This window comes from Suncus etruscus, chromosome 4, assembly GCF_024139225.1.
Source record: "Suncus etruscus isolate mSunEtr1 chromosome 4, mSunEtr1.pri.cur, whole genome shotgun sequence".
In the NCBI taxonomy this organism is placed as follows: domain Eukaryota; kingdom Metazoa; phylum Chordata; class Mammalia; order Eulipotyphla; family Soricidae; genus Suncus; species Suncus etruscus.
The window spans coordinates 133,163,923-133,183,674 of NC_064851.1; the positions used below are offsets into that span (position 1 = coordinate 133,163,923).

Here is a 19,752-nt window from a genome sequence, read left to right on the forward strand (position 1 = left end):
TTACAGTTATTCAGAGTTGGGTTTTAGACATACAGTGTGTTGGAACCAATCCCACCACCAGTGTAAAATTTTCATTTTAGGATGAGAAAAAAATGAACAGTTTGACAGCAATAAATTATTTATAATAAATGACATAAAAAAGTAAGCAAATATGCATTTATGGTGTAAGTTCCATTAGTTTTACTCTGTCTCTTTGTTTCAACTTATTAGCAAATATGTTACTTTTTTGGTCTTTAGATTGTAATGTTTTTCATACATCTGTGAGAAAAAAAGAAAGTTATAAAAATGATTGCCCCAGAGGCAGGTGGGGGTCAGGGGTTGGGAGGGAAAAGGGCATCAGGGAGGGTGAGAGGGAAACTGGGGGCATTGTGGTGGGAAATGTGCACTGTTGAAGGTTGTGCATTGTATGACTGTAACTCAATCATTTACAACTTTTATCTGTGGAAAAAAAAAAAAAGAAAGCTTATGAAGAACCTTGTAACCATGGTGTTAAAAAAAGGGAAAAAATAAAGTTATAGCAAACTTCTTTTAGGTCTAAGGAATTGATTTATTTTTCTTAATTAACTGACATTTTCTTAAGATATATTTACATTTATTTATGAGTTTTTAATTTTTCAGAAAGGGGATTTACTTGAACAGCATCAGCAGAAAGTATTTTTTGATGCTTGCATAAAGTTCTTGTGGGAAGCATTCAATTGAAATTAAATACAGAAGTTCTAGAATTTAAATTTTAGGTTGGCGGACACTCCAGAAAGTTTTTGCACTAAATAGTGAGATGGTCATAGTCATTGTTTTGGAAGATGCATCTGTTGGATATTTAAGGAGTATTGTCAAAAAAGCTGTTAAGAGTCTCTATTATAATAACAAAATAGCTGAAAGAAAAAAGACATGGGTGAGAAATACTACCATAAAGAGAACTGAAGATATATTGTACTTTGATAATTAATAAACTGATATACACTATAAAATTTGAGGAGAGGTAGGATAATTTAACTTTAGTGATCACAATAGTAAGATAATTAAGTTATACCTTACATGTTTGAGCCTCCAAAGTTGATATTGAAAATCTACATGTTTCATTATATTTTTCTGGATGACAAATTCTTGTTTGTGTTGAACAAGAATTGTTCAACTTATTTTAGCCCTTAGTTTAGTTGCTACTATTTTCTTAAACTTTTATGAAATGGACACAAAATCTGTTATTTTGCCTGTGTTGCAAGTAGGTAGCTCTTCCATAAAACTAGATATTTTTTTTATTTATAGAGCTGACTAGAAGAAAATCAAGTATGATGGTAGAATTATGATTATTCATTATATATAAATTATTAAAGTCTAGTTTATTATAGAAGATGACTAAATTTGGTAGACTTACAATGTATTTATTATAGAGTCTACTTTATCTCTTACTGTGGATGACTTTGGTTTAGACACAGAGATAAAATGAATTTCCTTCATTAAATACAATTTTTCTTACAGGAAGCTGAATCTGGTAACATAAGCCAAAAATCTGATGAAGAAGACTTTGTAAAAGTTGAAGATCTGCCACTTAAATTGACAATATATTCAGAGGTATTTGGCTCTTTTCTGTTAGGCTTGTCTTAATTTGTATCTTAAGTTAAAATAGTGTAATTTACCACTGTTCCACAGTATACTATATTTTGGATGTATGTCTTAGTACACCCACTAGAAATAAAGTTCTAATGCTGATCCCATTACCAAATTGACACTCGGCATTTTCTTTTTTGGGATTTTGCAGTGCTCAGGGTTTACTACTGGCAGTGCACTCTAGAATTAACCTAGCGGGCCCCGAGGGGACCATATGGGATGCTAAAGGGATCAAAGCAAGTGTCCTACCCACTGTACTATCTCTCTGGCCCCTCTCAAACTTGTACCCTACACTCTACTATTTCTCTAGTTTTGCATTGTTTGCTTTTATTCTCCATCATGAAAGAAGTAATTCAGTAATTGTCTCTCACTTCCTGACTGACTTTGATTGTTAAAATCATCTTATATTCCATCTGCATTCTCACAGAAGGAAACATTTGATCTTTTTTAAATGATTGAGTACTTATATTGAATATAAACCACGGTTTCTTGATCCAATTCAGTTATAGGTGGACACTTAGGGTGTTTTCGTGTCCTCATTATATATATTACTGAAATGACCATAGGGGGTGAATGAAGCTTTTCAGTTTTAGCATTTTCATTCTCCTTTTTTAATCAGGATATCATGATGGAATTAATATTTAGGCATGTAATATTGTATCTCATCCACCACCAAAGTCCTTGTGTCCCTCTAATGTCCTGTTGGGAAATAGGACATTTTTCCTATGTAATAATTTCTCTTCATCTATCCCTCAGAGACACTCTTGGCAAATTCAGTTCTGTTGGCAGAATCTCTTGGTATGTTTTGATTTTCTGTTCTCTTGCTTTGTTTCTTTATATTCAGAGATCTTACATTAGGGTAAGATCTCTCCATACTTTTCCTCCTTCTGAGTCACTTTGCTTAATAAGATAGCCTCCAGTTGTTGTTTTTTTTAAGTTGTATACATTAAGTATAAACGATTTTATCTCTACTTAGAACTGAGTAGTATCCCATTGTACATATAGACCATGGTTTATCTACTCTGTTTGGCATAAGATGCTGATCTAAGTACTAGTCTTCCTTTTTCATGCAATTCAAATATTGGTTTATATTAGTATTTCTTACTGGTAATAAGGTGGTATTTATTAAGGAGGAAGTAATTCGGGGGAATTGGACCATACAGATGAGTTCAGGGTTTACTCCTGAACTCTACCAAAATCAATCCTAGTGGTGCTCAGGTCCCATATTCTGTGCCAGGGATTGAACTAGATAAGAGTGCTATGTGCAAGGCAAACATTCACTATCATTTTTATTTTCATTTCCCTAATTTACATGAACACTTTCTTATATCCTATTGGACAATATATATTATTTGGGGGGAAATACTTTTTGTAGTGGGGAGTAGCTTTTAGGCTGCACCCAGCTATTCTCAGGGTTTACTCTTTTTTTTTTTTTTTTTTTTTTTTTTTTTTTTGTGGTTTTTGGGTCACACCCGGCAGTGCTCAGGGGTTATTCCTGGCTCCAGGCTCAGAAATTGCTCCTGGCAGGCACGGGAGGACCATATATGGGACGCCGGGATTCGAACCGATGACCTCCTGCATGAGAGGCAAACGCCTTACCTCCATGCTATCTCTCCGGCCCCCAGGGTTTACTCTTGACTCAAAGCTCCAATACCACTTCTAGAAGGTGCTTTGGGGACCATATTTGGTGCCAGAAATTAAAGCAGAGTTCACTGTGCAAAGTACCTACCTCCTGTTCTCTCTCTCCAACTAAACTTTTTAAGTGTGGAATTTTGTGAATGTATATTGAATACTAGTCCTTTACAGGATATTTTTGTCCGGGTATCTTTATTTTCACTTTACTTCATTTCCCAATAGATTTCAATAATTTGATTATACTTTTTTTTTAATATACTTTATTTATAAGCACTATGGTTATAAAATTGTTCATAATTGAGGTTTATCATAGAATGTACACCATCCTTCACCAGTGTACCTTTCCTGCCACCAATGTCTCCCCATTTTTCATCCCATCCCCCACCCTACCTGTCTGGGGAAGGCATTTTGCTTCTCTCTCTTACTCTCTTTCCTTTTTTACGCTGGTTTGCACTATTGTAAACGAAGGAGTACCATGTATGTCACTTTGTCCCCTTTCAACGCTCAGTTCTTGTCCAGAGTGGTCAGTTCCAACTATCATTGTACTAGTAGACCCTTCTCTAACTGCACTCACCATTCTTTGTGGCAACCTCCCTACAACAGACTGATTCTCCTGGCCTTCATCTCTATTATCTCTGGATATTACTATACTGTCTTATTTTTCTTATATCCCACAAAGGAGTGAGATTATTCTGTATTCCTCTTCCTTTGACTCATCTCACTCAGCATAATAAACTCCATATCCATGTATAAGCAAATTCTATGACTTCATTTTCCCTAATAGCTGTATAGTATTGTATAATTTTACTAGTTTCTTCAGTGCCTCATCTGATGTCATGCACCTGGGTTGTTTCCTGATTCTGGCTATTGTTAAATAGTGCTGTGATGAACATAGGAGTGCAGAGGGCATTTTTGTATTATTTTTGTGTTCCTAGCTAGAGTATATCCTAGGAGTAATGTTGCTGGATCATATGGGAGCTCAATTTTCAAGTTTTTTTTTTTTTTTTTGAGGAATATCCATATTTTCCATAAAGGCTGAACTAGTTGGTACATCCATTAGCAGTGAGTGAGAGGCCCTTTCTCCCTGCATCCACACCACCAGCACTGGTTTTTGTTCTGTGTGATGTGTCCCAGTCTCTGTGGTGTGAGGTATCTGTTTTAATTTGCATCTCCCTGATTAGATGTCTAAGGCATTTTTCCATGTTTCTTTTGGCCATCTATATATTTTTTTTTTGAGGAAATGTCTGTTCATTTCTACTCCCCATTTTTGGATGGGGTTAGGTGCTTTTTTTTTTCTTGTTCAGTTCTATCAGTACCTTGTATATCTTAGATAAAGCCCCTTTCTGATGGGTTGGGTGAAGAGTTTTTTCCATTTCATGTGTAGCCTTAGTATCCTAGTCACTATTTCCTTTGAAGTGCAGAAGCTTCTCAGTTTAATGTAGTCCCACTTGTTTATCTTTGCTTCCAATTGCTAGGCCACTGGTGTTTTATTCCTGAAGATGCCTTTAGTCTCAATGTCATGGGGTGTTTTGCCTACATTTTCCTCTTTGTACCTTATAGTTTCAGGTCTAATATCAAGGTCTTTAATCCATTTTGTTTTGATTTTTGTGTTAGGAGAGGCCTGAGCTCACATTTTTGCATATAGTTGACCAATTTTTCCCAGCACCCATTTGTTGAAGAGGTTTTCCCTGCTCCATTTTGTGTTTCTTGCCCCTTAAGTGATTGTCTGGGGGTTAGACTCAGAACATTTGAGTCTTATTTCATTGATCTGAGGGTCTGTCTTTATTCCAATACCATGCTGTATTCATGTCTATTGCTTACAATTAAAAGTTGGGGAGAGTAGTGCCTCCCATTTTTTCCTAAGGATTGCTTTAGCTGATTGTGGGCATTTATTGTTTCAAATGAATTTCAGGAGTGTTTGATCCACTTCTAATGCAAAATATCATGAGTATCCTTAGTGAATACAGTTCTGACAGTAGTATCATGAAGAGTTCTATCTATATTTTCCTTGATGTGTTTTATGAATTTGGGTCTACAAGTAAGATCTTTCATTTCTTTTTTAATTTTTTTGTGTGATAGGAGATAATATATTTTAGTTTTATATTTTGACCTGTGGCTAACCAATTTTTCCAGCACCATTTGTTGAAGTTACTTACTTACTTTTTTTTTTTTTGTGGTTTTTGGGTCACACCCAGCGGTGCTCAGGGGTTATTCCTGGCTCCAGGCTCAGAAATTGCTCCTGGCAGGCACGGGGGACCATATGGGGCTCTGGGATTTGAACCGATGATCTGCATGAAAGGCAAATGCCTTACTTCCATGCTATCTCTCCAGCCCCACTTTCTTCTTTTTTATGCTCTTGATCTCATGAGGGTTTTCCTCTTTGCTGCGATCTGCTTTTATTCTTTTGCAACACTGAATTATTTTAGCTTTATCATAAAGTTACGTAGTACTTTTTATGTTCTCTTTTCTTACATTTGCTTTGACTTTTTATTTTTTTATTTATTTTTTTTTTTTTTGGTTTTTGGTTTTTGGGCCACATCCGGCAGTGCTCAGGGGTTACTCCTGGCTGTCTGCTCAGAAATAGCTCCTGGCAGGCACGGGGGACCATATGGGACACTGGGATTCAAACCAACCACCTTTGGTTCTGGATTGGCTGCTTGCAAGGCAAACGCCGCTGTGCTATCTCTCCGGGCCCCATTTTTTGTTTATATACAAATTTTAATATTTCGTGTCCTTGAAAAAGGGGTATGGGGCATTTGCTAGGAATTGGCTTAAACTATGAATTATACTAGGGATAGAATTTTCATTATAACAGTGGCCATCTATGTGTGAGTTTCTTTCTGGACTTAATTTATACAATTCTAGGGGTTAAAGAGATAGTACATCACATAGGTTGCTTGTCTTGCATATAACTAATCTGGGTTCAATCCCTGGCATCCCATATAGCCCCCACCCCACCCCCAAACACCACCAGAAGTAATTCCTGAGTGCAAAGCCTGGACATTTGTCTGGTGTGGTCCCCCACATAAACTACATTGTTCTTTGTTTAAATTCAGTTACATACTTTTCTTCACTTTATAGTATGTAGACATATCTTTATTTAAAAAATTTTGTTGAGGGACTGGCGTGATAGCACAGCAGGTCATGCTTTTGCCTTGCAATTAGCCATATTAGATCTCCAGCATTCCATATAGTCTGCCATACCTGCAAGGAGTAATTTCTGAGTGCAGATTTAAGAGTAACCCAAGTGTCACTGGATATGGCCTAACACACACACACACACACACACACACACACACACACACACATTTATATATATTTGAGAGCAAGGAGTAATTTCTTAGTGCAGAGTTAAGAGTAACCCAAGTGTCGCTGGATATGGCCTAACACACACACACACACACACACACACACACACACATATTTATATATGAGAGCCAGGCTTATAGTACAGCAGGTCAGGCATAACACACACACACACACACACACACACACACACACACACACACACACACACACACATTTATATATATTTGAGAGCAAGGAGTAATTTCTGAGTGCAGAGTTAAGAGTAACCCAAGTGTCGCTGGATATGGCCTAACACACACACACACACACACACACACACACACACACACACACACACATTTATATATGAGAGCCAGGCTTATAGTACAGCAGGTCAGGCATAACACACACACACACACACACACACACACACATATTTATATATATTTGAGAGCCAGGCTTATAGTACAGCAGGTCAGGCATTGCCTTGCAACTGACCTGGGTTGTACCTGGGTTTGACCCTGGTACCCCATATAGTTCCTAAGCCCCACTGTAAACAATTCTGAGCACAGAGCCAGGAGCACTACCAACTCCAAAACTATAGATAGTTATTTCATTGAAATTAAGAAATGAATATTTTTTCATTCCAAAGGCAGATCTAAGGAAGAAAATGATAGAAGAAGAACAGAAAAATCATATATCTAGTGAAATATGTGAAATGCAAACTGAAGAATTAGCTGGTAATTCTCCGGCACTGAAAGAACCTGGTAAGAGGTTTAAATTTTAACTATATCTTACTGAAATCTAACTATTTTGGTACATTTTGGTTTAAAATATACCACTAGACTCAAAAAATTAGCAATTAAGCTTCCATACAACCCAACAGTTCCACTTTTTGGAATATACTCTAGGGGTCCAAAAATATAATCCAGAAAAGACATCTACACTCGTATGTTCATTGCAGCACTATTACAATAGCCAGATCTGGAACCAATCCAAGTGACCAAGAAGAGGTGACTGGATAAAGAAACCATTGTACATACATACATACATAAAGTAAATACTGCTTGGCAGTAAGAAAAGATCAAATCATGCAGTTTTCTGCTACCTGGATGGATGTGGAGATTATCATGTTGAGTAAAGTTAGTCAGAAGGAGAGGGACAGACAAAATTATCTCATTTGTGGGATGTAAAGAAACTTCATGGAATAACAAAGCCTAAAAGGCAGTATAGTCAAAAAGTTAAGGTCTTAAATCCATTTTGATTTGACCTTTGTGCATAGTGTTAAAGAGAAGTCTGTAAACAAGTATGAGTTCTTATCCCTAATAAATAAGAGCTCGTTTTTATACATAAGATTTCCCCTTTTTTTAGTGTGCCTTTGCAGGGAGAAATGGTGCTACATTATATTGCCGGTGCATTTGAGGGTGGAGAGAGAAGAAAACAAAAACATGTCACACACCCAAAAAAGATAAAAATATAAATAAAAAATATGTGCTCACATATATATATGACAAGAAAAAATATTTTTAAGAAATGAAGTAAAAAATTAAAGGAACAAGGTGATGCAAGAAAATATCTTGCATTTGGGGAAAAGCAGGTAAAGAGGTAGTATAATACAGGTCTTATACTTATGATGGTAGTATAGGTTTCCCCATTGTCTTTTGAGATTTTCTTGTGGTGTGTGGGTTCCCGGGCACCTTTCCATCTCCCAACCTGACCTTTTTGAGATTGGCAAAAGATTTGCGGTAGGGAGGACTTGGGAGGAGTTCATGCATTGGGGGATACTTGTAGAGCTAAGTCCGGTTTCAAGTAACAGTCCACGTTAGGAAGGGTTGGTAAGGAGGACCACGAAGCATGAGTCAGCAGGGGAGTTGGTTGCCTTTTCTTGTAGGGGGCGAGGTGTGGGTTTGACTGGTTGTCCCTTCGCTTGGCTGCTGGGTACTGGTTCGCTGGGGAAGGAGGTCATTCTTAATGCTTAATGGAATAGGAACTGAGGGTGAAGAGTTTTAATGTGGGGAATCTGAATGGGATTGTGGGGTGAAGGGATAGTCGAATTTTCAAAGGGGTGAAAGGGGAAAGTATATGAAAGGGGCAGGAAAGAAAAGAGGAAATAAATTAAAAAGAAAAGGAGAGAAAAAGAAAAAGAAAAAAAAAACAGAAGAGTAGAGAAAAGAGTGAGGAAATGCTAGTTTGTTTGTGTTCGATGAGTAGGGCCTGTAGTATAAGTCTACAGGTCACAGTTGCTGCTTCGGTGGTTTGGATGGTCACGTGCTTCAAGTCCTAAATGAAGGTATTACCTAGGGATAAAGGGAATGTTAAAGAGTTTTATCGGGACATTCTCGTAGTGCAAGCTGGGTATAGTATCTCCTGTGATTGAGCCCCGAGATGCAATCTTAGTTTGTCCACCCTTTGTATCCAAGAACGCCTATAGACAGAAAAGCTGAGAGGTTATTTTAAGTATAAAAAGATTAAGGCATTAAAACATTTTTATGGCATGCTTCCGTTGGAGTCAGTGGTTTTCCATGGTATCCTTTGCCTGTAATCCTGTATAAGATCCCTAAAGGCTTATTATGGGCCTTTGTAGTAGAAGGCTGATTACTTAATCTGGTCTTTCTATGCTGCTGTTTCTGCTGTTGCTGGGTTTTTTTGTGGTATAGTGTGTTGTCAAGAGTTTGTGTTGTTCCTCTTTTATGTGTTTTGGGCACTGCTCTCCGGTATATGTTGACTGTTACAATATTTGGGGTTTCTACCCTGTTAAACCCTGTTATTTGATTGTTGAATATTAGTTGTATATAAGGGGTATGTTATAGGTACTTCAGAATAGTGCTATCATTCTGTGTTTATCTTTCATCTTCTGGCTTACTTCATTTAACATAATATGTTCTAGGTCCATCCACGTTGCTGCAAAGTCTGTGATTGTATCATTTCTGACTGCCATGTAGTATTCCATTGTGTATAGATACCACATCTTAATGATCCATTCATCTGTTGTTGAACATCAAGGTTGGTTCCAAGACTTGGCTATTATACTGAGTGCTGCTGATAAATAGTGGGGTGCACACATACTTTGGAATGAATGTCCCCTTCCATCTCCCACCTTGAAAATATGTCACGTGGACCCTACTTAGACCCCAGGTGATTAGACAACAACCGTCCAGCCTTGAACCCTGGACCACAGATATAGAAACGACACACTTCTTCACAACAGCCACAGGAAACAAATCCCAACCGGGACATCCTTAACAGTGCTCGGACACCAACAAGTGCCAGTCCTAATATGATACCCTGACAATGAGGAAAATGGGAACAACTTGTCCTAAGAGCAAGTTATCCTACCTCACCAGCTAATGATAAGACAAAATCAGAAGACTTGTCACCCTTTGGTCTGTCCAAATGCCAAGAACACGATTTACAGATGACTGGCTGACAGAACCATGGCCAGACTGTATATATCCTGGGACCAATAAAAAAGCCCTAGTCTAGGGTGTGAGCTACAAACTGCATAACAACTATGATCCCTAGTTCCAGAGGTCTGTCTGAGACTATTGCAACGGAAGGGGACCTCTGGAAACATAACAGAAGATGCTATCCCAGGCCCATCCTAGGATCAGCACAAAGACCAGGACCACCAACCACAGAAGACGGGTTAAAATGACACTGAGGGAACAGAACTTCTAGACCCACAAAGAAAGACATAATCATAAGTTCAACTCCTTGACTTGTGCAGATACCAAGACCTCTAGATACAGAGGTCTGATGTTATCAACCAGGAACAAGCAGAAGTCTTGCATACACCACAAAAGCACCAAGGGAGAGTAAATGAACCTGAAAGGAGTCTATAGTTAATCCATGACAATATACTTTCAAAGGTGGAGAAACCCCATATCTCAAAGGAAAATTCCTTTTCGAAGACCCCAATATTACTGTGCATCTGCAGGAGGGGAAAAAAAAAAAAGCACAAAACTATTTTATTATTATTTACTTACCTATTTTTGTTGATTGCATTGTTGTGGTTTGGCTATTGAAGTGGATGTCTCCATTTATATTTATTTATTTTCTTCTTTTGTTATGTGCTCTGCCACATTTTTTTATCTCAATACCATGGCTTTTATATGGTGCTTACCCTTTTGTTTTGGTTTGTTTGTTTGTTTGTTTTGGAATGCTCACTGGATATTTTATTTGACAGTTCTTTATGTACTGTTGTGGTGTTTCACCTTTTTCCCCTTCATCTCTCAAACCAAGGATGAAAGCCTCTAGAGGACTCCACCCATTTCCGGAGTATATGATTCTTTTTTTCTTTTTTTCTCCAGGTTATTACTTTTCTCTTCTTCAAACAAAACAGCATAACTTGAACTATCTAGTCCTGCCTCCCAATTGGGGGGGGGGAATAAGGGAGGTACCAAGACCAAATAGGTGTAAGACCACTAAGTAGTAAGCTAGGCACAGAGGGGACCACTTATTCTAGCAGCCCCGGGGGTAAGGGAAGAGGTTATGGGAAGAAGGATGGGAACGGAAGTGGAGGGAGGACAATTCGGTGATGGGAATTCCCCTGACTTTATGTTAATATGTACCTAAAATATTATTGTCAATGATATGTAAGCCACTATGATTAAAATAAAATTATATTTAATTTAAAAAATTAAAAGAAAAAAGAGAAGTCTGGAATTCATTTTTCGCTTGTAGGTTGACCAGTTATCCCAACACTTGTTGAAGAGAGTCCTTTCCTTGCTAATTCATATTTCCTGCCCCCTTATCAAAGATTAATTGATTGTTTACCTGGGGATCAGGAATGTTTTCAATAAATAGATATGCTATTAGTACCTGGAAAGTCAGATAATGGGGAAAAAAAGCTTAATTTGTAAACACCAATATATAAAGTATCAGAATTTTTTTCTATCTTTAAAAGGTATTGTATTAGTTTTTTCAATTGCTTGAGATTGATACCCTGAGCTTTACACAATGTCAGATATGTACACTTCCACATTCCCCTTTCCAAAGTGATACATGTAAATTAAAGAAAGGTAAAAGTTACTGATAATTGGCAAGAGCACTCTCTTAATTTTGATTTTTTTTTGTTTTGGGAAGAGATTCTAAGCTATATGCATATAGTATTTCTTGTTCTTAAAGAAAAATAAGGTAATGCCCTTTGTGTCTCAAAAAGCGGAGCTATAAACCTCCGCTCTACCCTCTTTCAATTTCATATTATTTTGTGGTTTTCTGTTTATATTTGCCTTTTATTTTTTTAAATGTATACTTTAAAAATATTTTTATTGATTGTGGTGATTTATGATGCTATTAATGGTTTCTCGTGCATATAATTTCAATACTCCACCTATCACCAGCCTACTCCCTCCCCCAACTCAATTGTATGGATCAGTTCTCCCATTATGATGGCTTTGGACCTTTGTTTCCTACATTGCTGTGTAACATCTGAGAGACATGCTGGGACTGGGGCTACCAGGGCTTCTTTGGGAAGTAAAATAGGAGGGGGAGGGAAATTCCCTGTACTCTCTCTGACAAAACCCTCAAGATCTCAGCCCAGAAACCAACGGACCCAGGCAAGAGCAATGGCACAGTGGTAGGACATTTGCCTTACACGCAGCTGACTCAGCACGGACCCGGGTTTGATCCCGGTATCCCATATGGTCCCCCCAGCCTGCTAGGAGCCATTTCTGAGCACAAAACCAGGAATAACCCCTGAGCACCGCTGGATGAGGCCCCAAAAAAGCTATAAACAAACAACAAAGCTTAGCAAAAAAAAGAGAAACCAGTATACCTGGAGTTTTGATGGTTAGACATCTCTGCAGAGATTGGTAATAAAGTGGTGAAGTTTGACCATTGGCATGGCTATGATTGTGGCTTGTGGATGCAGTTGCTGAAGCTTTGGCAGGGCAGGGACTTTGCCCTCCCCCTTCCAAATGCCCCAGTTTTTAGCTGTGAGATTGGCATATTCATAAACTTTTGCAGCTTGTTTATATGTCTTTTAAGAATAAAAATAAGTATAGAGCTACTGATGAGCAGACATTGGTGGCGGCTGTGGATGTGGCTGTGGCTGCCAGTTCTTAATGTTTTTGCGTGGTTGATTGACAGTGATGAAAATAGTGTTGAAGTCTACCATCATTGTGATACCATAGATGGACTTCTTAAGTCTCTTAGCAGTTGCTTTATATACTCTGCTGCCTCTACATTTGGTTATATATGTTCAAGAGTTCAGTCCTGTGATCTTTTGATCCTTGTTTAATATGTAATGTTATTCTATTACCTTCTTGAGTTTGAATGCCATTTGGTCTGAAACCTCTATATCTGTCCCTGAATTTTTGTCTGCCATTAATTTATATAATTGTTTCCAACCATTGACTATTAAGCCTGTGTTTAAGTATGTCTCATAAGAAACAAAAGATTGAGTTTTGTATTCTAATCAATCCTACTACACTCTTGTTTTATTAAGGAGTTTAGCCCATTGATATTTAGAGAATTACCATATTTTCCAGTGTATAAGACGACCCCCTGTTAAAATATAGGGTTTGGCCTATATTCACTATATAAAACCACCTCTCTTTTAATGCTCACCAAATGGAAATTAAAAAATGTAAGAGAAAAAGAGTAGAACCCTCAAAGGTTAACAGTATATGTTTAATAAAGGTAGACTTTGGAGTGCCAACAATCATTTTACATTTGTCATTTGTAGTGAGTGACTGGGGTTTTTTTTTTTTATTTAAACAAATTTATTACATACATGGTTGTGTTTGGGTTTCAGTCATGTAAAGAACACCACCCATCACCAGTGCAACATTCCCATCACCAATGACTGTTTTTTTTTTTTAATTAATCTACATTGAGAGCAAGGAGAGGGGACTCCTCCAAGAGCAGCTGGCTGGGGTGCAGTGATTAATAGGACAGCTAGAGGGAGACAGAGCGCCTCCTTTAAAGCTGAATAGAGGACTAAGCACCGGAAAGCCGCATAGCAGCAATGACACCTGGAGGCTGGATGGGATGCAGTGCTTAGTAACTCAGCATCAATTTGTTCCCTGAAAGATTAATCAGTTCAAGCAGTGGACTGAGTGATGACACCTGGCAGCTGGGTGGGATGTGGCTGTAAGAGGTGTCAGATCATTCATCCTTGAAGCTGGAGTAAGTTTCAGCATGCCATATACCGGCGTATAAGACCACCCCTGACTTTTAAGAAGTTTTTCATGGGTTAAAAAGTCATCTTACTTATGGGTCCGGAGAGATAGCACAGCGGCGTTTGCCTTGCAAGCAGCCGATCCAGGACCAAAGGTGGTTGGTTCGAATCCCGGTGTCCCATATGGTCCCCCGTGCCTGCCAGGAGCTATTTCTGAGCAGACAGCCAGGAGAAACCCCCTGAGCACTGCCGGGTGTGGCCCAAAAACCAAAAAAAAATAAAAGTCATCTTACAATTGCAACAGAATGGGGCTTCTGGAAACACAATGAAAGACACTATCCTAGGTTCCATCCTAGGATCAGAGCAAAGACCAAGACCACCAACCACTGAAGATGGATTAAAATGACACTGAGGGAACAGAACTTCTAGAACGACAAAGAAAGACTTCATCATAAATCCCACTCCTGGACCTGTGCAGAGACTGAGATCTCTAGATACAGAGGTCTGATTTTATCACCCAGGAAGGAGCAGAAGCCTTCCAAACACCACGAAAGCACCAAGGGGAGAGTAAATGAACCTGAACGAACTCTATAGTTAATCCCATAACAATATACTCCAAGGGTGGAGAAACCCCATATCTCTTAGGCCAAGTGAATTCCTTTTCAAATGACCCCAATATTTACTGTGCCATTGCAGGAGGGAAGAAAGGTAAAAAGCACAAAACATTTTTATATCTTTTATATATATTATTTTTTTAAATACTCATTTATTTTTTTTATTTACCTATCTACTTCTTGTCGATTTCCTTGTTTTGGTGTGGTTATTGAAGTTGTCCCCATTTACATTTATGTTTTTTCCTTCTTTTCTTTCTTTATATGCCCTGCCATGTTTTTTATCTCAAGACCATGGCTATTTTTGTGGTGCTTATCATTGTTATTGTTGGAGTGCTCACTGAATATTTGACACTTCTTTTTGTACTGTTGGGGTGTTACACCTTATTTTTCTCCTTTGTCTCTCAAACCAATGATGAGAGCCTCTAGAAGGATCCCGCCCATTTTTGGCTTATTAGACTTTTACCCCAGTTTATTACTTTTCTCTTCTTCAAACAAAACCACATAATTTGAACTATCTAGTCCTGCCTCCCAGTTAGAGGGGGAAATAAGGGAGGCACCAAAACCAAACAGGTGCAAGACTACTAAGTAGTAAACTAGGTACAGAGGGGACCACATTTTCTAGCAGCCCTGGGGGTGAGGGAGGAGGATTTGGGAGGTAGGACGAAAACGGAGGTATAGGGAAGACAAATCAGTGATGGGAATCCCCCTGATTTTATGTAAATTATGTACCTAAAATATTATTGTCAACAATATGTAAGCCACTATGTTCAAAATAAAAATTATATTTAAAAAAATAAGGTCTTATACGCCAGAAAATATGGTAAGTCCTGAATTGCTCTTTGCTTAACAGTATCTTGACACCCTTTTTTCATTCTAAATAATAAGCCTGCTTGGGTAGAGGATTCTTGGTTGGAAGTACTTTGTATATGTTGTTTCATTATTTCCTTGCTTATAGAATTTTGCTAGAGAAATTTGTTCTAAATCTGATGTGTTTCTGGGGCCAGAGAGATAACATGGAGGAAGAGCGTTTGCCTTTAATGCAGAAGGACGGTGGTTTGAATCCCGGCATCCTTTATAGTCCCCCAAGCCTGCCAGGAGTGATTTCTGAGCGTAAAGCCCAGGAGTAACCCTTGAGCTCTGCCAGGTGTAACCCAAGACAACAACAACAACAACAATCTAATATGTTTCTCTTGTGTGTGAGGTTTTGTTTCTGTCATGCAGCCATGAGGAGCCTGATTCTTTTGTTCTTGCTATTTTGATTACAAAATGTCTTAGTGCAGTTTTGTTTGGTTTTATTCTGGTTTACTTTGAGATTCTGTGTTCCCATCTCTCTTCAGTGTTGTTATCACTTCTGAGGTTTCCTACTGCATTTTTAAATTGTGTTACTTTGATTTGGATTATATCTTTCATTTGTTCCAACGAGTTCTTCCAAGTTTGTTGCGCCATTACTTGGACATTTTAAGATTGTTTAGCATTGTTACAATTAATCTCCTGAAGGCTTCAGGAAAATTGCAGAGGTTTGATTCACCTGGGTTTTGCTGTCTTCTGTTGGTATTTCGCATAAGTGGACATTTGGGAATGGGTCTAAGTGTTATTACAGTCCTGCTCTCTGCTGAAACACAGAAGCTTCTTTCCAAACCAGGCTATGCAGAGTCGAGCTGGGCAGGGTGTGATGGAGGGAGAAAGGTAGTGTGTGGGGTCTTTGTACAAGCAATTTCCTTACCTTACTTCATAGCCTTCTTCAGCTTTCCTGATATCTAAAGTGTCTGAGACTTTTCATTAGATACTGCTGATGAGTCCTTCCCCATAACCACTTGTGGCTCCAGAAGATACTTAGGATTCAAAGATGTACTTGTGCTATGGCCTCAGCTGCTACTAGAGTGACACTTGCGCATTTATAGGTAAAGGGTGATGTGGTGAAAAATAATATGGCTTCGGTGAGCAGGCATAGTGCACCTGTGGGTTCTTGGGAAAGCCAAAAAATTTGTGAAAAGCAAAGGAGATCTGGCATTCTCTTCTGCAAAAATTAGAATAGAAACTAGCACTATTCATCATACTGGTTGAGAATAGCCTCTAATAAATCTAAATATATACAGTTTAAAGTTCAATCTCTTAGGGCTTTTATTCAATTCCCTCTTTCCTCTTCTACCATCAGAGTGATCTGTTTGTTTTGTTGTTGCTTTTATGGGGGAGGGGGTGGCAGCATTCAGGGATTACTGCTGGCTCTGCACTTAGGAATCACTCTTGGCAGGCTTTGGGGACCATATGGGATGCTGGGAATTGAACCCATTTCAGTCGTGTGCAAGGCAAATGTCCTACCATCTGTGCTATTACTTTTATTCAGTTTTATTCAGAATTCTTATGTTAAGATTATTAAAATAATAAATTGTTTTATAACTACCTTTAAAAATTATTTTAGGGGGGGGCCGGGCGGTGGTGCTGGAGGTAAGGTGCCTGCCTTGCCTGCGCTAGCCTAGGACGGACCGCGGTTCGATCCCCCGGCTCCCATATGGTCCCCCAAGAAGCCAGGAGCAACTTCTGAGCACATAGCCAGGAGTAACCCCTGAGCGTCACAGGGTGTGGCCCAAAAACCAAAAGAAAAAAAAAATTATTTTAGGGGACCCGGAGAGATAGCACAGTGGTGTTTGCCTTGCAAGCAGCCGATCCAGGACCAAAGGTGGTTGGTTCGAATCCCGGTGTCCCATATGGTCCCCCATGCCTGCCAGGAGCTATTTCTGAGCAGACAGCCAGGAGTAACCCCTGAGCACTGCCGGGTGTGGCCCTAAAACCAAAAAAAAAAAAAATTATTTTAGTAAATATCATTTATTGCAGAGCCAAGTTATAGTAGGTAAGAGGTTTGTGCCTTGCGCTAGACCTGGTTCTAGCCTCAGCAATGTTTATGGTCTCCTGGACACCATCCTAATATCTTCTTTGTGGCCTGCCTAATAAGCACAAACCTCCTGCAGGAAAGTATTTCCTACTTTAAGTTGAAAGGATTTTCTTTTTTTTTTTTACTTTTGTTTAGCGCTTTGTTAATTCTCACTTGATTAAAAAAAAAAAAAAAAAAAAAAACCTTAGAAGAAATGGGATGAAAATAAATGAAATTAGGTTTATACCATTCCCAATAGTCCTCAAACTACAGCCTGCGGGCCACATATTGTATTTATCCCCATTTTGTTTCTTCACATCTAAATAAGATATATGCAGTGTGCATAGAAATTTGTTCATAATTTTTGTTTTTACTATAATCTGGCCCTCCAACAGTCTGAAGGACAGTGAACTGGCCCCCAGTTTAAAAAGTTTATGGACCCCTGATTCAGACAAACATCTTTAATTTTCTAGTTTCTGGTTTCTGTCTATTGTTAGTTTCTCAGTTGATACCTATGCTTGTGCTGCATTTTATAACATGTAGGTAAGAGCTTTCCTATTCTGGCCTTTACTTCATCTTTAACTGGTCTGCATTTAATTATGATTTTGTTCAGAGATTAGAAGTATGTGCCTGGGCCCAGAGAGATAGCTCAGCGGTATTTGCCTTGTAAGCAGCCCATCCAGGACCAAAGGTGGTTGGTTCGAATCCCGGTGTCCCATATGGTCCCCCGTGCCTGCCAGGAGCTATTTCTGAGCAGACAGCCAGGAGTAACCCCTGAGCACTGCCGGATGTGGCCCAAAAACCAAAAAAAAAAAAAAAAAAAGAAGTATGTGCCTTAGTTCAACTACTTTAAAACCTGGGTGGGGCAGTGGGGAGCAGTTGGATCACACCTCACAGGACTCAAGGATCACTCCTGTGGTATTCAGGGGACTATACACAGAACAGAAGATCAGACCAGGGTTGGCCATATGCAAGGTGCAAGCAAGCCCCTTATACCCTATACATTCTCCAGCCCCATATTCTTTTTAAACACTTAATGTGTGTTAGGGAATTATTGTAGCAAACTGTTTCATTTTTAATAACTTTTTATGAAAAAATAAGGTTTAGTGGAAAACAGTATTCTTGTAATGTATTTATTCAGTATATATAAATATATAAAATGTATAAATTTATAAATGTATATATAAAAGCATTGTTTTTCTTTTTCCCCCTTTTTTTTTTCAGAAACTGTGGGAACCCAAAGTATATGAGATGTCTTCAGAAGCTCATCTGTCTTTACATAGTCCATGCATATGTGAAATGGCACTAAATAAACATTCGTTTTGCTCTGTATAAAAATGTAAATTAGTTTGGCACTGCATTTTTGATAGACATGCATTCCTGGTCACAGCAGTTCAAAACATCAGATACTGAATTCTAAATAGAGTCAAGACTTGATATACTTACTGTAGGATCTTTTTCTTATATTTAGTCTTGATTTTATTTTCCCATTGTGATGTTTGGTAACATAAATTTAAAATGTAGTTTTAAATAAAGTTTGGACTTACCTGAAAGTTCCTTTTTATTATTATTATTATTATTATTATTATTATTATTATTATTATTATTATTATGTTGAATTTTATACAGCAAGTCATTGTTTCACATAAGAATTTCAGAGAAAAGCAGTGGTTGATTTAGAGAAATGTTCTATTTATTCTGAAGTCCAGCCATTATGCTAGACTACCAAGTAATGCTAGTGTTGCTGCTGTTAGGTCTTTAGATACCCTAAATGTGTTATTCCTGGGCAAGAACAGAATAGGTTGTCCTTGATGTTATTATAAAATATATATTAATATTAAAGTCAAACTGGGTAAGTTTAGATCACATACTTAGTAAGTTTAGATCACATACTTAGTATCTAGAATTTACAAAATTACTGGAAAGAATTTTCCAGAATTAAAACTTCATTACCACAGTCTTAAAAAAATAAGATTTTCCTCAGTTAAGGAGTTATTTTTGCACAGATAAGTAATTGTGTGTAGTAATAATTTTAAATAAAAAAAACAACTCAAGGATTAATAAAACTAAATTTATATCAGGATACCCACCGCTGAACAAATTTTCTTTTGAGATGGGAATTCAAAACTAAAGCATAGCAGTTGTGTATAGAGAGAGAAACAAGTTCACAACTAAAGTATTGAGTAGTAAAAATCTATGTGACTTCTTCACCGTTATGTAAATCAATTTTTAAAAGGTGATTTATCTTTAAATCTTGAGCGTTTCAATTAACATGTAAGGCTTCAGAGTTAGCCAATGTAAGTCACCCATACAGATTTTCCTTGAATAAAAATTGATTAGTTCTAGTAATCTTTTTAAATTTGTTAACAATTGATCGAAATATCCCATAAGATAATCATTTGGTTTGATACTCCTTTAAATTTCTTGCTCATTAACTCCATGAAAAGCTATACTATAATGTTCAATTATGGAGCAGTGTTAGAGAGCAGTGGAGATTTCCCTAGGAAGACACCAACTTGTATTGCTACTAAAATTAAATTATGTAAGACATGTATCACCAATTTCCAAATCTAATAAACCTATATAGAAAAAACTAATTTCAAAATCAGGATTTCATA

At 37.9% G+C, this 19,752-nt stretch overlaps 1 protein-coding gene across 1 annotated transcript in view; it reads left to right on the forward strand.

Moving 5' to 3' along the window:
- Window positions 1-18,687, forward strand: part of PCM1 (pericentriolar material 1) — a 106,371-nt gene extending 87,684 nt beyond the window's left edge. Inside the window, 3 exon segments of the mRNA XM_049772426.1 lie at window positions 1,477-1,569; window positions 7,181-7,295; window positions 18,359-18,687. Coding sequence (XP_049628383.1) covers window positions 1,477-1,569; window positions 7,181-7,295; window positions 18,359-18,384 — 234 coding nt within the window. The 3' untranslated portion in view covers window positions 18,385-18,687.
- Window positions 18,688-19,752: the final 1,065 nt, after the last annotated feature.